The 23769-nt window shown below is 44.0% G+C and overlaps 1 protein-coding gene across 1 annotated transcript in view; it reads right to left on the reverse strand.

The window, feature by feature from the left end:
- The window catches only part of GARS1 (glycyl-tRNA synthetase 1), a 42248-nt gene extending 33933 nt beyond the window's left edge, over positions 1-8315 (reverse strand). The window contains exon 1 of the mRNA XM_033088742.1: positions 7921-8315. Coding sequence (XP_032944633.1) covers positions 7921-8139 — 219 coding nt within the window. The 5' untranslated portion in view covers positions 8140-8315. The remainder of the gene's footprint in view (positions 1-7920) is intronic.
- Positions 8316-23769: the final 15454 nt, after the last annotated feature.

The following is a 23769-nucleotide window of genomic DNA, read 5'->3' on the forward strand; positions in this document are numbered from 1 at the left end:
TGTTGGATGTTTTTCCTTGTTAGTTTCTCTAGATTACTTTGTTCACGTACAACAACCTACCTCTTGTACACTGATTCCCACACTTAAAATAATGTGGTGGAATAGGTAATCTGGGAAAGCAAACTAACAAAACACTACCTACACAGTCCAGGAAACTCCAAGCTGAGAAATTAAAGTTGTCAAATTGGCAGAGCCCTTGGGTGCTGAACAGAAGCCACTGCCCTCTGAAGGAGTAAACCTTCCATGTAGCTCTTTTAGGACTTTCCAGATAAATGTCACCAAAGTAAGAAGCACTCAGCTCAAAATTAAAAAACCCATGAGGAAACAAGCCACCATGAGTGAGACTCAACACAAATGACAAATAACAGAATAAGATGCCCCCAAAGTATCAGAATGATGAAATATACTTTTTAAATGCTTAAGGCATTTAAAAAAAATAAAGGGAGAAAAAAACATGAACAAAGAGCAAGAGACTATCAAAAACAATTAGGGAATTTGAAAGAGAACTACACACATCATCTGGAAATTAATCACTGACATTAAAAACTCACTGGACAAATTAAAAGGCAGATTAGATACAGTTGAAGAGAGAATTTGTGACCTAGAAGACAGACCAAAAGAAAGTATCCATGGATAATTCACAGAACGAAGCAGAAAGACAATGAGTTAAAAATATAGATTAGGTAATAAGACATAGAGAAAAGAATGAGAGTCTGACAATCCAGAAGAACAGAGAAAATTTATAAGAGATTATATCTGAAAAGATAATGGCTATGAATTTTTCTATAATTGCTCAAAGACTGAATTCTCAGAATTACGAAGCACAATGAAATCCAAACAATATATGAAAGTTCACACCTAGACAAGCTGTATAATATACAGTACTTAAGAGGGATTAAAAGACCTGGGTTTTAATACTTGATCAGCTGATTGTGAAATCCAAGCAAACTAAAACCTCTGTAATATCAGAATAACAATACTAACCTCATTGGATTGTTATAAAGAATACATGAAACAACTTAAGTAGACTATTTTCAGTAGTACCTAACACAAAGTAGGCACACAAGTGTTTTATAGCTGTTATTATGCTATAAAAACCCTCAACTTGGTTGTGGCCTAATTGTTTTTTACATGTATCAAACCCATCTTGTTTAGAACTGAATTATTTTTCTCTGCTCCAAACTTGTCCCTTCTTCTGTGTGTTGCTCTCCATTTGTGAATGGCAACAAAATCTACCATTTCCCAAACAAGAAACATCAAGTTATCCTACTTTGCCTCCCAACATCTGGTGAATTTCACTTCAGAATTTCAAAGCTAATCTCTCCCTTTCACCTTTCACAGAGGAGACGGCTGTAACAGATCACCAGTTTGTCTCTCACCCAAAGGTGTCTACACGATTACACCAGGCACCAAATTCCCTAATTCATGTTATCTCTTTCCCATCTTAGTATGCCTTCTTTTCACAGACACATAGCATCCCTCATTTGGTGACTGATTCTACCTCAATGTCTTCAATGGTATTTGTCCTCTTATTCAAAAGTGCTTCCCTTTACTTAATGAAATGCTACCACATCCTCTGTGAAGTATTTCCCAAATATTCCAACCTTACAATAGCCCCTTGGAGACACTTCTCCCTTGAAGCTGTCTCAACGAGGGTAGTTTTTTCCCTACCCCTTTGATCCTCAGGGGCTGGAAATGGAATAGATGTCCTTATTCTCCTCTGTACTTTCAAACCGATGCCTCTTTCCTCCTTCTAAAACCCCTGCTCCTTTAAAGGGCTTGTCATCATCCTTTCCCCTTACTGACATTTTCCAAGCTCCCGCCTACTACCCCTCATTCAATGACAGCCTCCCTCTCCGGCAAGTCACCCTACTTTAGAATGCCCCTCTCAGGAGGTGAGAAAACTGTTTATAGTTACCTGAACCTAGAGCCTGACTCTGCTTACATATAATCAGAAGTATTTTCCCAGTTTTAGCATACACTCAATTTTCCAGGAATGCACCCAGGAAAATGTAATTTAAAGGAAGACTATACCTTGTTTCATTCAGTTTTAAAAAGAGTTGTTAGGATTCGAAACAAACAAAACCATGTGACCCACAGCAATGGTACTGTGGTGTTTGAGCAATCAACACAATTTACCTCTAACAATGTGCACGTATAGCAACTGCATTCACAGTAAACATGTATGAGCATCTGCTTACTTCAGCAGAACTTCCAGTGGAGTCATACCCCAAATTTGCATATTAAAATATATATTATTTTAATAGCAATTCTTTTTATTTCTTTGTATTTTATTTAGAGCATTACATGTCTATATATTTTTTCTATAATTAGATTTAGTATGGATTTCGTAAGAATTTCATTACAGGATAGTAATGGCGAATTCCAAAATACCTGGTGTAAAAGGGGAAGCTGGGTGTGAAAGCTCAGAGCTACTGAATTTGTTTTTCCTCTTATTCTCTTGTGTACAAATAAGTCTGGTCTGTCATTATACTATCCCAGCAGTTTTTATCCTACTATCCTGAGCTCTCTAGCTAATGCAATGGCCCCAGTCAGCTTCTAACTTTATTTTAGCTTCTTCACTACACTTACAAGACCGGAAATCATCCCTTCAATGCTTTGGCTCACCTATGTACATGCATTTTATCTGTCTCTGTCTTAGGACAGAATTTGGGCATGTTAATTCTGACACTCAAATATTTGTGGACTGATATCATAACCTAAACCCAGCACAGTGCCAAGCACTCAATACTCAGTAATATCTACTGGTTTACTCTTGACTCATTCGGTGTTCTTTTCCCTTCCTCTATCCATCAGAACATACACTCAATATAAAACATAAATGTTTGCTAACGGTGCTTTTTGATGGGGATAAGAACTCTGTGAGAGCCTTTATCCTGAAAAGGCTGGCAAGTAGTAACTCTGAATGTCTGAAAGAAGCAGGCCAGCGATTCTTTTGACTATCTACCCGTATGTCAAGTACTGCCAATATCTCATATTTCATCTACTTTTTCTTTTGGAGCTTCCCGAAGGGCACTGGCAAGCCCGCCACAAGTAAAGGTACAGGTAGGAAGAGTTTAAAATTAATCTTCCTCCATCACTTTTAAAATCATGATTTGTAATGACTGAATCCTGAAAACAAAAGAATTGGAGGTGATCTAAACATGGATGAAAGTACTTAAGGATTCCTAATTTCTAATTACTTTTTCTCTCTCTTCTTCACCACCCAAATGTATTTTGTGTGTTTGTGTGTGTGTGTTTTCAATGAAACTGATGTTAAACGTCATCAATGTCTCTAAATTAGCCTTAAGAAACATCAATTAGAAGCTTAGTTCCTGGATAAATTCTTGCCATAAAAACATATATTTGAACTAAGAGCCTGTGATTATAAAGCAAAGTAGTTATTAGGTGAGATATCATTCTGCAGGATCTTCATGGATCCTTCATACAGATCAGGACACGTATTCAGCCGGCCAAGAAAAACAAGAAAACATTTCTTCAACTTTGCAAGGTGTTTGCCTTTACACACATGGGGCTAGAGGGTTCTGGTTTAGATTTATGGGTTCGTCTCAGATTTCCAAGTGTTTTATAGCTATGGACAAAAACTTCATAAACGTTTCATATGCCCTTTGTGGATTAAGCAAGAGCTTTAATAGGCACTCTCAGTTCAGAAGATCAATGCAGAGAAAACTCCAGGGCTCTTCACCCTAAGTCTCTAACTACTACTAAGATCTGGGTTTTATCTGTATCCTCCCAATTACAGTATAAGAAAACATGAAATATCAAAACACAATGTTAATTCACATGTCTATTCCTATCGTTAGTGATTTAAACAGTAAATCATCATTTAAAGACCACCCAAGAACTCATTAAAAAGGCTTTTCTACTATCCTGTCTTACCAAATTCAGAAGACGTCAACGATTTGGTAAAACCAACATTCCACTAAGCCACACTCACTTCAGAATGATACCTAACATTTTACCAAGAACTTACTACGTATTGTGGGCGGGGCAGCACTGTCAGTCCTCACATGAACCACGTATCACATTTTAATCTTTATAACTCCAGTCCTGTATTATAGATGAAGAAGTTTGACTACAGAAAGGTTAACAAATTTGCTGAATGTCACCAGCTAGTAAACCGTGAAGTCAGATCCAAACTCTGGAAATACATCTTCAGGGATATAACGAAAGCCCATCCAGCAATTCTTCAAAAACCTCTCTTATCTTGACAATTACGTTTCAGGGTGTTTTTTTTTTTTTTTTTTTAAATCCTTGGCTATTTTTCTCCATACTAGTTACTTTGGGAGAGCATCAAGCTACATCCACCTGTCATTTTAGCATGGCCTCTTAAATCCAGACAATGATATGAAAACATCTCACCAAATCTCTACACCAGTTCCCCTTTAAATCTCTAGATCAAGTAAAAATCATCTCAACAGGTCCTGTTTGTACAAAGAGACCCTGACACATACACTTCTTCAGCTAATGAATGTCACTTAATGTTTAGACAAAGCCAAGGGAGAGGGCAGCAATTGTTGACAGGGGAGTGTGATCAACACAGTTAAACGCTGAAGACAGGTCACATGATCACAGAAAGGTACCCTTAGGGTAGTAGGCAAGGGCGGTGCTGGCCACCACGGGCAGGGTGCAGTGGATAGAAGAATGATGGGAAATGAGAGAGTGAAAACAGGAAAGTATTGGGGAAAACTCTGGGCTGCAAAGGGTACACAGACTGCGAGAAGGGGAGCTCCTGGGGGGCTATTCCAGCCAACAGACCACACTGGTCTTCATAGAAATCAGATACGTCCATTCCCCTAAAGCAACAGTTCTAGAACTTTTGGTCCTAGAACCTCTTTATACTGTTAAAAATTACCAAGGACCCCAAAATGCTTTTGTTGTTGTGGGTCATTTCTATCAATTTTAACTGTATTAGAAATTAAAATGCAAATTTTAAATATTTATTAATTCATTATAAACAACAGTAATGAATTTTCCAAAATTCTAAAATTTCCTAAAAACTTAATTTTATTATTGGCCACAAATATGATCAGCTGTTTTCTTGAAATGACAGGCTCACTTCACTCATTTTCCCGAAAAACGAATGCCCAGTACCCAAGACTGAATAACAATACTTTCTCAGACATTTTACAAAGTGTTCAATTAAAAGAGGCAGATGGTTCAGCCTGGAACTCAGTCATACAAATGTTTTCCCTGAAACAGTCATCATATTTCAATATGCTTTATGCATACTTCCCATTTTGTCACACGGAAAATTAAAATGATGGATGAAAACAGGTCTGGATTTAATAAAATTAATAATTTTTACTGCTCCGTCAAGGACACTCTACAGCAAAACTTCTTGTTTTCTTTTTTCACTGTTCTGTTGGAGTGCGATGAGGAATCCAGTGACTTAGCTTGGTGTCCCTCACTTGATCAGTGCTAAAGGCAGGCAGTTTTACCCATCAGTGCAAATGTGAACACAGTGCAAAAGGAAAATAGCATCTTATTATAAAAATGGCTTTGACCTTGGGGACTTCTAAGGATTTGCTGACCACAATTTGAGACCAGTGCCCTAGAGCAATAGATCCAAAACAAGACACTGCAGAACAGAAGTTTCATTACTATATGGTTAAAAAAAAAAAAAGTATTAGATCTTTTTTCAAAGCTAAACCTACTCAACATAAATAACTTCTTTATTCTGACTTACGGTCTGCCTTTTTTTCTTATATATTAAAATATCCTTTTTTTAATGAAATGAAACACGAATTCAGGTGGCAGTTTGATGCCTGTACTCATTTTTTAAATGTCCTTATTTGGCAAAATAAAAGCTGGCCACCCTATGCTAATTCCTAATATTTTAAAAACTAAATTGTCCTATAGTGCCCTCATCAAACAACTAATGCAGTTTTCCTGATATTCTGAAGCCCTCCTACAAGTTTCTAACTAATCCTCCAAGAAATACCTAGGAATATGCCATGGGAAAATATGTCAGTCAATCAACAAACCAAACCTTTAAAAGCGACAGCATCTACACAGCCCAGTCAATTACCAAATTAATACAAAACACGTATTTGTCGGAAACACATCCCACCAACAAGACCAGTTGTTAAGCACCTTAAAATTCCCACTCCAAGGATGTCTTCAATTGCATACACTTCACAATGGAAATATGCAAAATGGAGAGATGGGACAGTATGTCTCATTTCCTCATAAGCAAAAACCAAAATGGGTTTACCTAGAAGTCTTTAAATCCCTTCCAGTGTGATTTAAAGTTCATATATGTGTGGTCCTAGAAAATTAGAAAAAGAACGTGAACTAACTTACATAAACTAACTTACATATTCAGAAAATACCTTAAAGTACAGAAAAAATTAACAAACAAGCCAACATAAACAATACAGGAGATAGTCATGGCATGGGGAGGTTGTTCCTCCATCAAAGTTAACTACTTCCCCAGTTCTGACTACAGATGAGTAATTTGCACTCCACTTCCAGACTAACGTGGCAGAGGGAGGGGTTTGGGCATGTGCTTTGGTTTTTTTCTTTTCTTTTTTTTTTCAATTAGATGTAGGACATGAAAGTGAAGGACATGACAAAAAAATTGAGAGTCACAGAAAAGACAAAGGGACCACACCTAATTTTATTTGGGGACCGTGGGTGTAGAGAGACGGACAATAAGCATACACAGAGTCCTGATAATAATGAAAAAAATTAAGCCCATAGTGAAATTGCAAAATAAAACACTACTGACTCAGTCAGGTTCACAATAGCAAGAAGTAGACATTGCAAAGTGGCAGGATTTGCTGGATTTGTAGCAGCTCTACCCAATGAATTATTGCTGAGAGAGGGTTCCACCCTCTGTAGCTAAGGCAAGTTATTGCATCAGGCGCCCGTGCAGGAGAAACTCGTTTCATGTTTACTACGAAGTCATCGATCCCCGGGCTCCTATTCCAAGCTTCTGGCTCTACCTGACTGGATGTGAAAATTCATCTGAAATAATCCTTTCCTCGTCCTCTCTAAATTCAGTTATCCACGCAGTGCCCTAGGAAAAGCGGGCCTGTACAAATCACCAAGTCCTCCAGCCATAAAACGTCCCTCCCTTCCGCAAAATCAAATTTCGAAATGTTCCAAACGAAGGATGGCTGACTTCACCGAGTAACATTTACGGTTTCCCAGGTTTACGATCTGAAACTCACTCATTCCAAGTGGCCCTTTCGGAAACCAGAAAAAAATGACAGGAGCGAAGGATGAAGAACTCACATCATTATTAGAAGGGGAAAAAAGAAAAGTTCAACACACCCCCACATCCACGTTTCAACTCTGTCTTTTCTCAGCCGGTCGTTCGGCAAACTAAGCACTGCCTGAAGGAAGGTGTCAAGGAGGAAACACCACGCGAAGCATCCCGAAGAGCCGGGCTGTGAGAGGAGAGAAGCCGTAGCTTCGGCTCGTGACTGACCAGGGAAGAATTAGGAACCTCGGCACCCAGGGTGCACAAAGATCACAGCGGAGGCTGGAAAAGCGAAGTTGAGGTTACTGAGCTAGGACAGGAGGAGAAGCAAAGGGTCACTGATCGCAACGCCATCGGGGAGAGAGCAGGCGCGGGCAGTAACAAAGATGGGGAAAGGAGGACAGATCGCGAGCGAGCGAGGGATGCAGTTGTCCCAGGGGATCCGAGGGAGTCCCCCAAGATGAGGGAAGGACGGCGGTCCGTGGGAGGGAAGGTGGCCGACGCACCCGAGGACCTGGGTCCAAAGTGGCGGAGGCGAGGAAGATGCCAGGAAACCAAGGGCTTCCAGAGAATGAAGGCGAGGGGTCACGGCCAGGTGGACGGGTGCCCGGGGAGAAAGAGGACAGGATACAGGACGGGAGGGTTGCGGGCAGCGCCCGGGCCAGAGGGAAGGCGCAGAATGCCGGTACCTGCTGGCGCACGGCGAGCCTGAGAGGTGCCAGCACCTCCTCAGCCCCGGCGCCGTCCATGCTGCTCCGGGAGGCGGCGGAGAATAAGGTCGGGGCGGGGGCGCGCGTGCTGAGGGGCCGGCGAGGCAGGAGCGGTGGCCGGGCCGGGAGCCGGGCTGGCAGCGACAGCAGCAGAGCGGCGCTGGCGGCTCTAAGCAGCGCCCGGCGCGGAAAGGGCATGAGCCGGCGGCCCTGGGCGGCGCGGAGACTTCGGCGGCGGAAGCGGCGCGCGCCGCCGGGCCCCGAGCATGATGAAATCGCCGCGTAAACGCCGCGGCGCGCGCGCAGCCGCACATTCCACACGCCGCAACGCGGCACCGGCTCGCCGCCAGCAGATTCGACACAGAACCCCGGAAGAACCCGGGATCCTTCGGCGCTCCGGGAGGGCTAGCCCCACCCGGGACGCCCGGGAGGGCTGCGGGGTCGCAGGTAGCCCCCTGCCAACAGCGTTGCAAAATGATGCCTCCGGCCACCCCGAGGGTGGACGTTCAAGGACACAGCTCCATTCGAGACGTGCAAACTGAAACTCACGCGGACCTTCAATGCATAGGCTTGTACACGGGCGGGCGCTGACACGGCTGACACACTGGGAAACACACTACTGTTTCTGTTCTTTTGCCCCGTAGGCCTGAAAGGGTCTTAAAACATCAAATCTGATGGGGGCTTACATTCAATGTTGCTCAAGCTCAGATGTTTCTCAGATGAGGAAACAGGGCAAGAGGGTTTAATGACTTGCCCATCTTCACACATCCACGCCTTGCCAACGTCAAGACAAAAGCTGGGGAAAGGGAGAGGAGGAGTGACGGACTTTTGGGAGATCAGTGCTGATCAGCCTTTGCAGGGTGAGCAGGATTTGAACCAGCAGGAATGAGGAAAAGAAAGAGGCAAAGGGACGAGAAAAAGCAGGGAAACATGATAAAGCAGGGCAGTGAAGAGGAGCTACCTCAGCGGACCTGCCTATTGGGGATGGCTCCCTTCCTCCCTCCTGTCCCAAGTGTGGGTTAGCTGGACAGCTGGATTCCCTTTGCAGAGAGGGAATAGAAAAATAAAAAATGTGTTGGTTAGTAAAATAGCATCGCCAAGAGAAGGCCTAAAATGAAAATGATGGGAAATGCCAAGGGATGCACGAGGGCTCTCCTGCACTGAGAAGAGGGTCAACGGGAGAAGCGACAATTGGAGACCGGTTGGACAGCCATACACACCTTCCCTGTGACCAACAGTGCCACCCAGGAGTGTACACCAGCAGACAGGCTCACCAGAAGGACGACCTTCCCCAGTAGTAGGAAAGTCCATGTTACTTTTCTGTCTGTTCCAATTTGTAGAATCGCACTTTGTGAAAAGTATTCGCAATTTAGCATCAGCAGGGAGGGTGGCTGAAGAACCTTTTGCAATATGAAACAATTTGTATTTTTAAAACTTTTATTTCGAGATTTGATATTTTATTCATCCTAATTTTTCTTTGGCTTTGCTTCAATCGGTAATTTTTCATTTATCTTAATATTTTTAAATATGAAAACCGATCTTAATTTTTATATCTGCTCTTATTTACATTGTTACTAAAACATATTCAAAGTCTGTATCCTTTGACTCCAGTTATATATTTTTTAATTCTTTAGATCAATACTGTCTCCCATGTTCGTGTGACGACAGTCCTATCACTGGTCTCCCAATCCGTTCTTCCCCCGTCCAGTCCGCCCTCCCCACTGCTGCCTCAGTGATTATTTCTAAAAGGCAGAGCGGTGGCACGTTACAACTCTGCTCAGGATGCTTCACTAGGTCTATGTGGCTCTTAGCAGAATTTCCTGCGTCGTTTTCCTTAGAAAACTACCTCTGCAGACAATAATAATAGCTTATAAATGTTGAGGGCTTACTGTGCACGAGTTAGTATTATAAGTTATGTAATTTATTTACCAATCTAATGAGATAGGTTCCATAATAATACCCATTTTACAGAGTCGGGATTCAAGGCACCAAGCTATCAAACACCTTGTCCACAGTCACGCAACTACCACGTGAGCAGCGGGCCAGAATGTGAGCGGGGGGCAGAGGCAGCTGTACCATGTAGCTAATGAAACCACTGAAGCTGTAAGTGAGCTTCAGGGACCCTCATTTGGGTGGGCTCTTTCAGGACCCACGACAGGCCCTAGCATTGTCATACATGGTCATAGTTTTTTTTTCTTTTCTTATGAAAGTTCTTTTCTTTATTTGAAGAACGAACTTTGTGCCTACATTGAGATGTACAAATCTTAAGTGTGCATTTCAAAGGATTTTGATAAAGGAATACCCTCTTATAACCCATGCCTCAATCAAGATAGAGCATTTCCCTCAATTCACAGAGTTCCTCCTGTCTCTTCCTACAGACACACAGGAGGGCTGCCATGTGAAGACAGTGACACAGCTGTGACCCCAGGAACAGCAAGGGTTGGCGGCCACCACCAAAGTGAGGAAGAGGCAAGAAAGGATTCTGGATTCTATCCAGAGTCCCAGAGGCAGCCTGGTCCTCCTGACACCTTGACTGTGGGCTTCTAGCGTCCTTAACTGTGAGAGGATACATTTCTATTGTTTTAAGCTACTGGTTTGTGGTACTTTGTTACAACAGGCCTAGGAAACTAATATAAAGAGCATGGTTATTTTTTCATCCTCTCAATCTTTATTCTTTCTGATTATAAAAAAAAATACTTGCTCCTTGGAAAATTTCAAATATTACAGCAATATATAACTTGGAAATTGAGAGACAGAGAGGGAAAGAATAAGGAGGGAAGGGGCCTTATAGTTTTTAAATATATAGAATGTATCTGTGTTACTTGCATTGTTTTACAGAGTGAATAACCGCTGCATTTTGAAAATATTTTGAAGTGGTATAATATGGAAAGTCCTTCAAAATCGAGTATCTCCGTGATAAACACTATTTTAGCTGGGTCCACAATTTGTACTATTTCTAAGCAAAGCCAAGTCCATTTCACATACATACATAATTTCCTACATAAGTTAGGGAGGACTCCTTCTCTCTCATCTGCTCTTTCTGTGCTCTATTTCCCTCTGTTGTTCTCTTTCTCCTTTCCAGAAGCTTCCAACAGTTAACCCACTCCTTAACTCCTTTGAGTTCTAGCCAATGGAACATGATTGCACTTGCCGCCACCACTTCCCAGCCTGGCCTATATGAACTCCCATGTGTCACCCTCCATGCTGTTCCCTTTGCTGCTGGCTGGAAATCGATGTCCCTGTGTTAAAGATGGCAGAGCCTGGTTCCTGAGTGACGATGTGGAACAGAGCCCATTGCCACACCCCTTTCCGATAAGCTCTTTGAACTGGTGACATGAGTGAACAGTACATTTCCATTGTGTTTAAGCTATTATACATGCTGATGTTTGTCAGAGCAGCGAGCTTGCCCTAACTACTCCACGAACACAGGGCCGTGTATGAGAAAGGTGGGGGGGATATCTGGGACACGGGAAGAGGGCGAGGGTGACATGAGCAGCTGATCGGCCAAAGTTCTGTTTATACATAACCTTTTCAGGAGTGCGGAGTTAGGCAAGGCGGGGCTCACTCCCACAGGCTGATGGGGAATTATCCAGAGTGAGTGGACTGACTGGTGGGCCCTGGGCCACTTCCCTGGGTGAGCACCTCTCCAGCTTTCTGATGCCTCTACTTGAAGTCAGGTACCCACCCCTTCTCCTTCTCCTGCTGCTTGTCCTTCGAGCTAAGGTGTGTGCAGAGTTCCCAGGAGCTGGTTTTCTTCCAGCCCACACCTCCAGGATTCTAAGGGATGCTTCCCAGACTTGGTGTGGATGGGAAGACGTCACACGCCTCGTCCCAGCTCCTCCTGTAACTCTCTGGCCTCAGTCTCCCCTTCTGAACATGGGGGGGACTACACCTGACCTCTAGCCCCTTCCAACTCTCACTATGGGTTTGTGAATTTGTGACTTAGGGAAGAAAATCTCTAAATGGAAAGAGAACAGGTTTCTATCTGTCCAGCAGAGGGGAGCAGCTCCCCACAAACCAGCTCCCAGGCAGAGAGTGCTGTGCAGGGGTGCTTGCAGGCCTGGCCTTCAGAGGGTTGCTAAGCAGAAAGATGTTTGCACACAGGAGCCATATCCCCTTACAAACTGTCCAATCCCATGTCCCTCAGAACTTCCTGATTAGCACGGTTTCCTGATGGTCACCTTACCTGGACAAGTTCCGGTTGATAAACTCCCCCTTCATCAGGGACCAAGACTGGACATGATACACCTGGTGGATGTTCTAACCAGAATCAAGGGAGCAAGACCATTTCACGACCTTTGATGACGTGACCTGAGACCCTTTGAAGGACTGTGACTGTTGTGACTCCAGGGTGGGGATGAGAGATGATGGGTTCTTCGGCCACCAGGAACCCTTCCACGGGTACAGGGGTGTGGTGTGAGGATGATAAACCGCCTGCTGGAAGAAGGGATAGTATCCATTCAGGGACTCAAGCCAGAATTTTTCATTCTGAACTTGACATCTTTCTCTCCTTTACCCACTAAATACAGTTCTTGCCTATTTTATTTATCTCCAAGCCTCTCTCAACTCTGTTTCCCCTCTCCCCCACCTCCTTCATTTCTTACCTGGATCCCTGCAATCCTAGCTCCTTGCTATACTTACAGTGAGCGTCCCAATTTGGAAATGTGATCATGTGACACACACACGCACACAGAGCCTACCCATGACTTCCATACCCCTCGAGATAAAGTCTGCTCTCCCCATAGCCTACCTCTCGGTCTCCCTCTGGCCAGTCTCCCACACTCTGTGATCCAGCCTTACTGACCTACAGGGCGTGTGGCCTTTGGCCTTTGGCCTCTGCACAGACTCATGCCTCTATCTGGAACCTACTTTCATCTCTATCATCCCTCTCCCACATCACCCCCAAACCTCCTCAGTCCCTTCCACCTGGCTTATGCCTTATATAGGGCAGGGTTCTTGGATACAAACAAGAGCCCATTCGGGCTAGTTCAAGTGACAGGACATCTGTTGGAGGGACAGCTGGGAGACTCCAGAGTGAATGGAAGCTTGGGGGCCAGGCTGAAGAATGCTCAGACCTGAGACAGCTCTGAATGGCCAAGAAGCAGAGAGCGGTGTATTAATTAGGAATTGCATTTGGCTACAAGTAACAGCGACATGAAAAACAGAGGCATAACAACACAGGGCTCTACTTTTCTCTCATCCAAAAAGAAGTGCAAAGGCGAGAAATCCAGGGCAGGTGCAAGGCATAAGGATATAGGGGCTGAGTTCTCTGAGCTTCTCTTGGCTTTTCCCTCAGGGCTAGTTCAAGATGGCTGATGAACTGCCAACCACTAGGCTCACTTCTCAGGCAGGAAGGATAAAGAAAGGAAACTGCCCCCCTCCTCAGAAGCCCTCCCAGAAGCCCCCTCAACAATGTCTGTTGACATCTCATCGACTAGAACTGGGTCATGGTGTGATGATCAATCTCATGTGTCACCTTGACTAGGCCACAGTACTCAGGTATTTGTTCAAACACAACTGGACGTTGCTGTGAAGGAACTTCTTAGATGAGGGTAACATTGAAATCAGTAGACTTTAAGCAAAGTAAACCTCTATAATGTGGGTGAGCCTCGTTTAATCAGTTGAAGGCCTTGAGGAAAAGGCTGAGGTCCCCTGAGGATTGGGCCCTCAGGCTATAGTTTGGAAACCCTTGTCCTAGGGTAGCTGACAAGGAAATAGAAAGGATAGTGTAGGAGGGGAGAAAAAACTGGCATGAGAGCCAAGGGAATACTGGCAAAAGAGGAGCCCTTTAAATCTTCTGGGGACAGAAAAGAGGAAGTTTCTTTGATGTTACCCAACAGTTTACCTGCCGGAGAGAAAAGCACAGAAAGGTGTGTGTAGCTAGAAAGACTGTCTTGGCCATCTCAGGGTTGGCCGGACACGCATCCTCGTTAATTCTGCAGGTCATACTGGCCAGATGCCAAAGTGCGGTCAGCTCCGGGTGATTTGCTCCTCCTGAAAACAGCAGGTAGATAAATCTCTGTGAGCATCATGGCAACCAGATCGCATTCTCCTACAGCAGGAGGATGGGCGAGTGCACGCCTGCCGGCTCTGATCCATTAGTGTGCACTGAGCTCCTTTCAAGGCCAGACCTGTGCTGAGTACTTGGAACATAAAGACGTATAAACCCAAGGACTCCAGGCTTTAAAGGAGTCCACAGGCTGAAGGAGGAGACAGAACGTGCAAAGCCAACAGCATAACAAGTGATCCAAGGAAGGACCACATCAAGGCCTGCGGAAGCGGCTCCTCCCCCTTGGGATCAAGGACCTGACCTGCTGGGCCTCTCTGAAGAGCTGAACTTGGGAATCAGTGAGACTTGGTCGAAAGGCTAAGCTGGGAAGCTTGAGAGCCATGGCACCTTTGGGGAACGGCAAGTGTCGCCCCAGCCCAGGGCTCTCGAGGGTGCTGGAGGTGGACAGGGAGAGGCCCACAGGTGCTGAATCCAGAGCACTCTGCGGACATAGTTTTCACTGGGGTCCATCCAACCGGGCGCCCCATCCAGGGGCCATTTTCCCGTCCACTGTTTGCCCCAGCCCTTCTCTGAAAGGATCCTGTCTTGATATCATGATAGCATGATACCACCATCTCCTGATGTTTCTTCTGCAGTTCTGGCTGCCTTTCTCACTCTTCTTATTTACTTCCTCGGTTCCTTAAATTCTAACCTTCTTCTTAGGCTATACTATCTCTAGGTATATTGGAGGCAGACCACATGACTCTCCATTTCTCTTTGCATCTGTGTCTCAATTTCTCCGACCACGAGATAAGCCCCCTATACACGTCTAGGAATGTGGCTGCAAGAACCCAGCATAGTAATCCCCATTGGGGATCCCCATAGCCATCTGTGGGTCAGTGTGTCCCCTGTCCATCTACCAACCCTGGGGAAGGATCTAACTGATACTGGTTGGGTCATATGCCTGCCCTGGGACCCCTCACGGTTTCTGAAGTGATGGAGCTTATGATTTATGATGAGAGAAATGAGGTTCCATGATGGACCCCCAAAGTCACACTGAATTAGAGAAGAGCAGTTCCAAAGGCAGGCATGTCAGTCGGGGTCCTAGTTGGGAGATAAAAACTACACAACGGTAACAGGGAAAGTTTAATATAAATGATTAGTAACTGACAACAGAGGCTTAACCACTAAGGGGTAAAGAAAACTCTCAAGAATACAGGAACAGATGAATGGATACACAAAGTGTGGTATGTACATAGCACAATGGAATATTATTTCACCAAAGAAAGGAAGAGAATTCTGACACGTGACAACATGGATGGACCTTGAAAACATTTCCTAAGTGAAATAAACCAGACACAAAAGGACAAATATTGTGTGATTGCATTTACATGCAGTGTCTGGATAAGGCAAATTCCTGGAGACAGAAAGTAGAAGTTACCAGGGACTGGCGGAAGGGGCTGGGGAGTTATTGTTTAACGGGTACAAAGTTTCAGTTGGAGATGATGGAAAAGTTCTGGAAATAGATAATGGTGATGGTTACCTAACATTGTGAACGTACGTCATCACACTGAACTGTGCACTTCAAAATGGTTAAAATGGTAAACTGTACTTCTGTACATCTTACAATAGATAAAAAGAATACAGGAGAAGTGGGTAAAGGCAGCAGGCCCCAGCCCTAGGACTGAAGCCGCGTACCCAGGGAAGAAACCTTGCTGGAAAAGGCTGAGGGTCGGACCCTAGTGGAGCGGCAATTCCCAGGGGCAGAGGTCATTCCAATTTGAGACGTGGTGTTCAATTTGATTTGGAGCACGACTACGTTGGTTTGGTTAAGGCACGTGAACAGGTTACCGAGCCAGTGCAGCCTGATTGCCGTATGTGGCATAACCCAGGACCACTCAGGCATCGGGAGAAGCATGTGAGTTTGTACCAGTCAGACAGAAACCAGGTTGTGCCATCCGTGTGTGTGAACAGGATGCAGGGAAGCCTCTCCAGGGGCTGCTATCACCAGCATCAGGCACAGAAGCGGCCAGGCCCACGTGAACTGTCCTATTTTCACAGCATGTGGGCAAGAATGACACATCCCACAGAAGGCAGGTTGTAGCAATAGTGCTGCCAGCCCCAGGCAGACCGTGTGATGGTTCCAGGTCGTGTGGACCAGGAACCGTGTGTGCATTGCACCCCTGTCCCCACAGCTCAACTCCTCCAGGGTCCAAGGTGTGCCCTGCACAGAAGCTGGGTTCTTGTTCTTCCTCCAATACTACAAACTTGGCACATCCCATTCCAGGGCCTATCTCTCCTTCAGTCATCCCCACAACATGTCCAGAACTTCTGTCCAGAAGGGACAGGGCATGCAAGTGACAAGGGCATTTTTACAAACTTGGCAGAGACCCAGTACAGTCCTGGATGGGCTGCTGCAGTGGGATTCAGCGAGCTGGGTTTTCAGTCAGGTGACCATTATCTTTATGATCTAGGACCATCTCGAGCCAACAGGAAAATCCAGGGCCAGAACCAGAATTTGGATCCCCTCGGCCCCAATTTGGCTGGGCTGGCACCCGAATGGTACACACCACCCTGGCCTGGTGTGGCTTTTAGAGGAAAGAAAGAAGCATCATGCCTAGGAATGGCCAGGGTAGAATCCCAAATTTTCCAAGTAGGCTTATATAGCTCACCACCCTTTTTGTTCCGGTCATTACCGAGGAAGCCACCAGGGGGAGGTGATCCCTTTCTAGGCAGGGCCACATTCGTGACTGTATTAGTCTGCTCGAGCTGCCATAATGAAATAGCACAGGCTGGGGGGCCTAAACAACAGACATTTACTTTCCGACAGTTCTGGAGGCTGGAAGCCCATGATCAAGGTGCCCCAAATTCAATTGCAGGTAAGACCGTCTTTTGGACTTGCAGCCTGCCGCCGCCTTGCTATGTCCTGACCCGACCTTCTCTCTCTCTCTCTCTCTCTCTCTCTCTCTCTCTTTCTCTCTCTGCACACTCCTCATGTCTCTTCCTCCTCTTGTAAGGACACCAGTCCTCTTGGATCAGGGCCCCACCCTTATGACCTCAGGTAACCTTAATTACCTCCCTACAGGTCCTATCTCCAAATACAGTCATTTTGGGGGCTAGGGCTTCCATCTATGAATTTGGCAGGTGCGGGGGACACAATTCAGTCCATAACAGTGAACAAGCTAAAGAGGAGGTGACAAGGTAAAGTTCAAAATCTTTGTAAATGACTTTTTGAGGAGTCTGATCCAATGCTGTACAATATCAGATGCTTACTGATGGCGGGGAGCACGAGGGGCCCTTGTCTGAGGGCGCTTTGTTGGGTGGCCATCGCAGTGTTGACTGTAGATGGTCTGGAAAGCTGAAAACAAGACACAGTTTTGTTTCAAGGGCCATAAGGGCCTGGCCAGTGTCGGTTATACAGCTACTGTATTCCAGTGCCTGGTATATCATAGGCGCTTAATAATTTCATAAACATCAGGTGTCTTTGCCTATCTAATTCTTTTCAACTCTTCTAGTTCCATTTCATTTTGCATCCTTACAATATTTGCAGCAGTGTTTTTTCTCCCTTGGGCTAACTTCCATTTTCCTTTATTTTATTTTATTTTCCCACTGTTTTTCCTGTACTCTTTCTTCTTAGAGCCAATCATTTCATGACGTTTTTAAATGCCTGGCAATTGTCTGGTTACAACTTTTCCTGCTCTGTGGCAGCATTTTCCTGGTGAGGATCCTGCATCTGCCACTTGCTTTGCCTGTCCCTTGCCTGTGTTCGGAGCGACGCTTGGGGCTTCCTCTGTGATGACTCATCTTTGAATGAGTGGAGGCTTTCCTGGTCCAGCTCTTTGCTGGAACGTCATGTGGGAGAGGTTAGAGCAATGTTCCCCGTTAGTTGGAAGTTTCCTCATGACCCAGGGTTTTGGAGCTGAGCTTGATTAGCCTTCACTTCCCAGCTTAGGCTCCATCTGGCAACCCAGAGACAGTGGCCTCTGCGAAGGAGATTGGCATGATTTAATTTTCACTTGTTTTTCATTTGTTGCTTAGATGATGAGAGCAGAATTTTACGTCCCGTGTCTGGGGACAGAGACAGAAGGTAGAATGACAGAGTGCCTGCACCTCAGCCTCACAGGGACTGGGTGTTTGAAGCGAGAGATGCTGCAGGCGGCAGAAGACGGCTCTTCTGCTTTGGGCCCAGGTGACCAGGATAGATGCCACAGCAGCACAGAGACACCCAAACCTTCTCCCCACTCCTGCTAGAATCCTTAGCTCAGAGGGAACACTGCCCTGTTTTGGCATCATGTCAACTGAAATTTCTGGTTACAATGGACAGAAACCCGCCTGGCCAATGCGTGCAAGCCCAGCTTTCCTTTCTCCTTCGACTTGTTCCTGATGCCACCATCAATGACACGGCCACCATCACCACAACTCACCACCCTCGCCACATGCACCTGGGTCCTGGATTCCAGATTGGCCTGGAAACTTTTAAGACCCAGTTAGGAGTCTAAATGTTTGGACAACTTAATCAAAGGAGAATCTAGTGTGGATCGCAGACTCAAAAAAGTAATTGAGCATCAGACTCTATATAGAGCGGGCTGCTCTGGATTGTCCATGTCTCTCAGGGGCCCTACCTCCTTCAGATTCCCTGGAAAGAGATAGTCTCATGTTTCTCAATCATGTCAGGGAAGAACTAAAATGTATCAGCTGCCAAAGGCTAATGTCCGCTATTTTGCTTTTGCTTTTATGAAAGAAATCCCAGGCAGTACCATGCTTGAGCTTATCCTCCCTAGAGAATGCCAGACCATTTCATTCACTCAAAGTGAAGATCAAAGGAACCAAATGGTAACAACAGCCAATGTAATCACCAATAACCCCACAGTCCTTACCTCGGGGAAAACCAACCACCCTCTTCACCATGGGGTTCACATGAAAATATGACACATGTCTGGAAATGTCTATTTGCCTTTATAATCTCTTTATATGCTCTAGGTTATCCTGGCCCTTGGGTCTTTGTTTAGCTACTAAAAAAATTTTGATCTCAGTTCAATGACCCATCCACCTCCCTGCCTGGCATGAGTTGTGTGGAGCTCAGGTGAAAAGCTTTCTGGAAACCTGCCTACAAGCAACTCAGTCTAAGAGGAGTTCTGACGGGGAGGATTTGGAGAGGATTCAATTAAGTGGTAAAAGGCTTAGAAATGGGACCTAAATAAGAGAAAAGAATCCATGGAGAAGAAAAAGATGTTTTCTTACACGGAGAAATTAAAACCTGAAGCTATTACCATTGAGACTTTGTTCAGGCAACGAATACGACTACCTACTTGAAGTCAAATGATGGACTTAATGTTAAAGACCCCCCAACAGATAAGACACAGGCCCAGCCCCAGAGCTCACTGAGCCGTGAGGAGCGGATTTGAATGTCGCAGAGGAATCATCAGGCACTGAGGTCAACACTCTATTATATTTTAATTGCCCTGTTTTCCTTATTATGAAAACACTGCCTGCTTCCTGAAGAGAATTTGGAAAACAAAGAAGAAGAAATTTAAAACCATCTTTGGTCCTGCCACCAGCAGTACTCACTGTTAATAATTGTATCTTTTTTTGGAAGTATATATGGCTGTACTACTGAGCACCAACGTTGATGAAATGCATTCCATGTGCCAGGAACTGTGCTAGACGCTCATTGAATCTGCATGGGAGCCCTATGAAGTGGGTACCGTCATTGTCACCATTTTACACATGAAGAGGCTTTGAGGTTACTTGCCCAGTCTTGTAGCTGTAGATGGCAGACGTAGGACTCATCCAAGATCTGTCTTATTTCCAAGCTCTTATCCAGCCCAGGGAACAGAAGGACCCAGCCAAGTCTCATTTAGAGAGGCACGGCAATTCTGAATACAGCCCTCTTGGCTTTCGGGGACTAATGTCTGATCCCTATGAACACACAGGGGCTGAACAAGCTCTTTTATCCTCTAAAAGCAAACACAAACACTTGGGCTCTTTGGGAACTCTTTCACAAGAGTTTAATGCAAAGGGGAGAAAAGCCTTCTTTGTCACACTTCTGGCAGAGGGCTGCGCCTGCTACAGTGGTGCTGCCACCTGGTGGAAGGGATGGTGTACGACACGGTGTCCAGCAAGACCAGCCCTGAGAGCCAGACAAGACACTCCCTGGGATGGAGGAGAAATATTTGGAGAGAAATTTGCAAGTTTTGCATTTGAAGATTGGGAAAAGACTTAGAATTGCTACTGTGACCCTTTAACTCTCCCACTTCTTGATGAGGCTTGGAGAAACTCAGTTATGTATATTTTCCTATACTTACAAAATGTTTTCTTGTATACTTCATTACAATGAAATTAACTCTGAAGCTCACCCACTTAGATACTTAGTACATGTACTAGGTAATTTTCAGGAGTAGGTCGAATGGCATCTAACATCATGAAAGGCGCACAGACTAAGTAATCCAAAAGGGCTATCTCCTGGGTTTGTCTATTCCACTCTGCCTAGGATGAGAGGATCTCACGCTTCCTGGTACTAATAGCAAAAGTGCCCTCTTGCCCATGCACTCATGTATGTTGGCTACTTGACTTAATTCTCTTTGCTATTCCCTGTTCTAACAGTTCTAACATAACTTAGGCAATTGTGATCATTGTTTGACATACAGATGAAAAGTCCTGTCCAGATGCTGGACAACACAAGTACTCAAGCTGCTGGTTTGAAAATTTTGATTTACCAACAGTAATATGTCTTCTCTGTTTTTAGCTGATAGAACATAATGATAGCTACGTAACACTCTAGCGTTTGTAAGACCTGGATTTGTTCATTCAGGAAAGCCTTACTAATCTCAGCTTCCTAAACTTTTTACTAGTCTTGCTCTTCAGATCAGCTTACAGTACCAATTGTTTAATAATATTAAAATGTTAAGAAATGCATATGGCCAACTGAGTCATAATATTTTTAAAAGATTTGCTCTTGTGAACTTCGGACCATATTAAAAACTATTTAGAATTAGTTATTCCACTTCTACTATAAATTTCCACGTCTATATAAATTTCACAGTATCATCTCTTTGATCACCTTTTTGATATCAACAGTGATTATATCATTCTATAGTGTCAATTTAAAACTGTAAGGCCAAGATTCTAGATTGACTTTGATACCTTGGATTAATACTTGAGTTAATTAATAAATAACCTTTGGATGCCCAGATGATGTCTTAGCAGATCAAAATTCAAAAAGGTAGAGAATAGAAAAATAAGAAAGCATAGTTTTAATAGATCGGCCCTTGCTTATTTTTATTCTTTAGGGAGTGACCAGCGGTTAGTAGATGAACTAACTGCTCATCTAGTAGTGATGTAGTGATGTACAAATGCCTTCGAGTCAATATTAGCTACGTGCTAATGTTTGCCAAGTCGGAGACATGCAGAACGGATGCGTGTAATGTGTGCTTATGGTCCACCAGCAGGTGTCAATGCAGTGCTTGTTTTGCTGAAGGTGCTGGAGTATGTCAGATGGCGCTCGGCTACTTCCGTCCCAGTTTTCTCTGTGCCTGAGTGGGAACAGGAGTTAGTTTCTTTGGTTAAAAGTTGGAGTAAGGTGGGCACTGCAATAGTGGTAGCAAAGAGGTACAAACATGTAAGGTGATGGGAGTCACCGTCACCTTTTGTTGGGTTTTCCAGGAAATTGCTGTAGTTGTATTAGGAGGTGCCATATGTAGTTCTATTCAATGCGGTATATGTTTTACCTTACATGATATGCTGAAAAGAAGTTTTGTCAAAGTTTTGGTTAAAAGCTATATAGTTACCATTTAACTATATGTGTGTATCTAAATATATACAACTAAAGGCATGCGAATTAGTAAACAAAGTTTGGGAATGAGAAATATGGTTCAGAAAAAGATTGATCTTTGACTGTCCTGTTTTTTGCTTTTGCCATGCTTTTGAATCATTTTTAAACAAAAGTTCTTCATTTCTGAAAAAGTTAGGATTTCTAATAATTAGCGTTGCTTGTCACTCGTGGTCTCAAGGGGAATGTAAATAACCATTTATTAAGCACTGACCGTGTTCTAGACACTGTCTGTGCTAGTATGAACTTGACATGCATTTTATAATGTACTCATTTTAAATTGTCCATCTGACAGAGACTGTAACAATTTTCTTATCTTTAGGCACATACTATTTATGCTTTTTATGTATGTTCGTATCTCATCTGATAACTCTTTTAATTTGCATTTCCCATATTCAAGCCCTAAATTCGAAATATTAAAACTGTTCCGATATCTCTTGCAATCTGGACACCTCTCAGATGGTGGCTGGGCAGCACCTACAGCGGTCTCACCTTTTCATGGGAGACATATTTGGTTTGTCCATCTTTCTCTTTGCTCGATCACTACAGAGCTCTCTATAACACACATTCCAGAAGCCCTCCCTTTCTTCCTTTCCTAAGCAGACGTGAGAGCACCTCCTGACTCTGGGCGCCCTGACCATGCTAAATCCTTCGAAGCTGTGTTTTAGAAGTGCTTTTGCAAAAGCTGAAAACTCATCACCAGCCCATGGCCTACCTTAGCCAGGTTTCTCTGCTTTGTTTATCGCAAAGAACCGGTACCTCTGTAGACACTATTTTAGCTCCACTTCTCACTCTCTGCCCTCATAGGATTTGCTGTTCAAACCTATTGGCCTCGAAACAGGGCATAGTCGTTATGTGCATTTCCCTCATGACATTTCTTCATTGACTGCTTCCCATGTGATTGTCAAGCACCACTCCAGCCTGAGCGATCCAGCCCGAGAAAACCAATCTCACTCCCCCTGCTAATGAAAGGAAAGCCCATGACTGCTGAACAGCTCTTCAAACTCTCAACAGTCCGTGTCCTGACTGACACTCCCTTGGGCAATGCTGACGTGCTGTTTTTCCATGGTTCATATCTTAAAAATAATCAAAGCACATTCTGTGCTGTATACGCGGTACCCATCTGCCTCTTATCAAGAGCATACCACCTTGTTGACGATTTAAGAATTCAAGACCACTCTCTGATAGCATATGTGCCTTTGGGTCATTCAAGATTTGGCACGCAATGAAAGAAAGTGGATTTCCTAACTTCTTTGCGCACCTCAATCCAAAATGGAAAATGAATTACTAATGTATTAGAGACAAAACAACATCTGAAAGAAATATGATTTTTAAAATACTATGAAAAATACTACTTAAATCCTACTATAAATACATACTAGTAATACTTTTGAAGCTAAAGGAAATGCCCTAGCCATCTACTAAGCAAAACAAACAACCCTTACTGATTTTCCCACAACTGTTATTATTATATAATGAGAGTTACTTAATATAATTTCATCAATCCAGAAGGATTAATATATAGTGATCGGCCCATACAGAAGGGAAAGGACAGTGATATATCAAAACTGTCATGCATTGCACATCTGAAACTAACATAACTTAATAGTGTATATCAACTGTACTTAAATGAAAAAACAAAAACACAACAAAAAACTCTCATGCAGAACTCTGGGTTTTGGACTTCCCAGGATGGCCATCTGGTGGCTTCCAAGTACACATACGTACAGACCTTTATCACATTTGTTTTATGGGATCATCTATGATGCCAAGGCTGAATCGATCCAAAATACAAAAAAGAAAAATATGCTTGGAGGAATATTACTTGATGCTCATTAGGTGACTAAAATTTCCCTTATCCGTAAGTGTCAAAATCCAAGAAACACCGTGAAGCTAGGGCAAGACTCAGAATCTCACCTCAAGATTCACTTGAACATTTACAAATGGATTTGTAAATATGTTTCAGTAATAGCCTGCATTTTGCTTGTTGGGGGGAAAAAGTTTTCTTCTG

Source organism: Rhinolophus ferrumequinum, chromosome 20 (genome assembly GCF_004115265.2).
Source record: "Rhinolophus ferrumequinum isolate MPI-CBG mRhiFer1 chromosome 20, mRhiFer1_v1.p, whole genome shotgun sequence".
NCBI classification, from domain to species: domain Eukaryota; kingdom Metazoa; phylum Chordata; class Mammalia; order Chiroptera; family Rhinolophidae; genus Rhinolophus; species Rhinolophus ferrumequinum.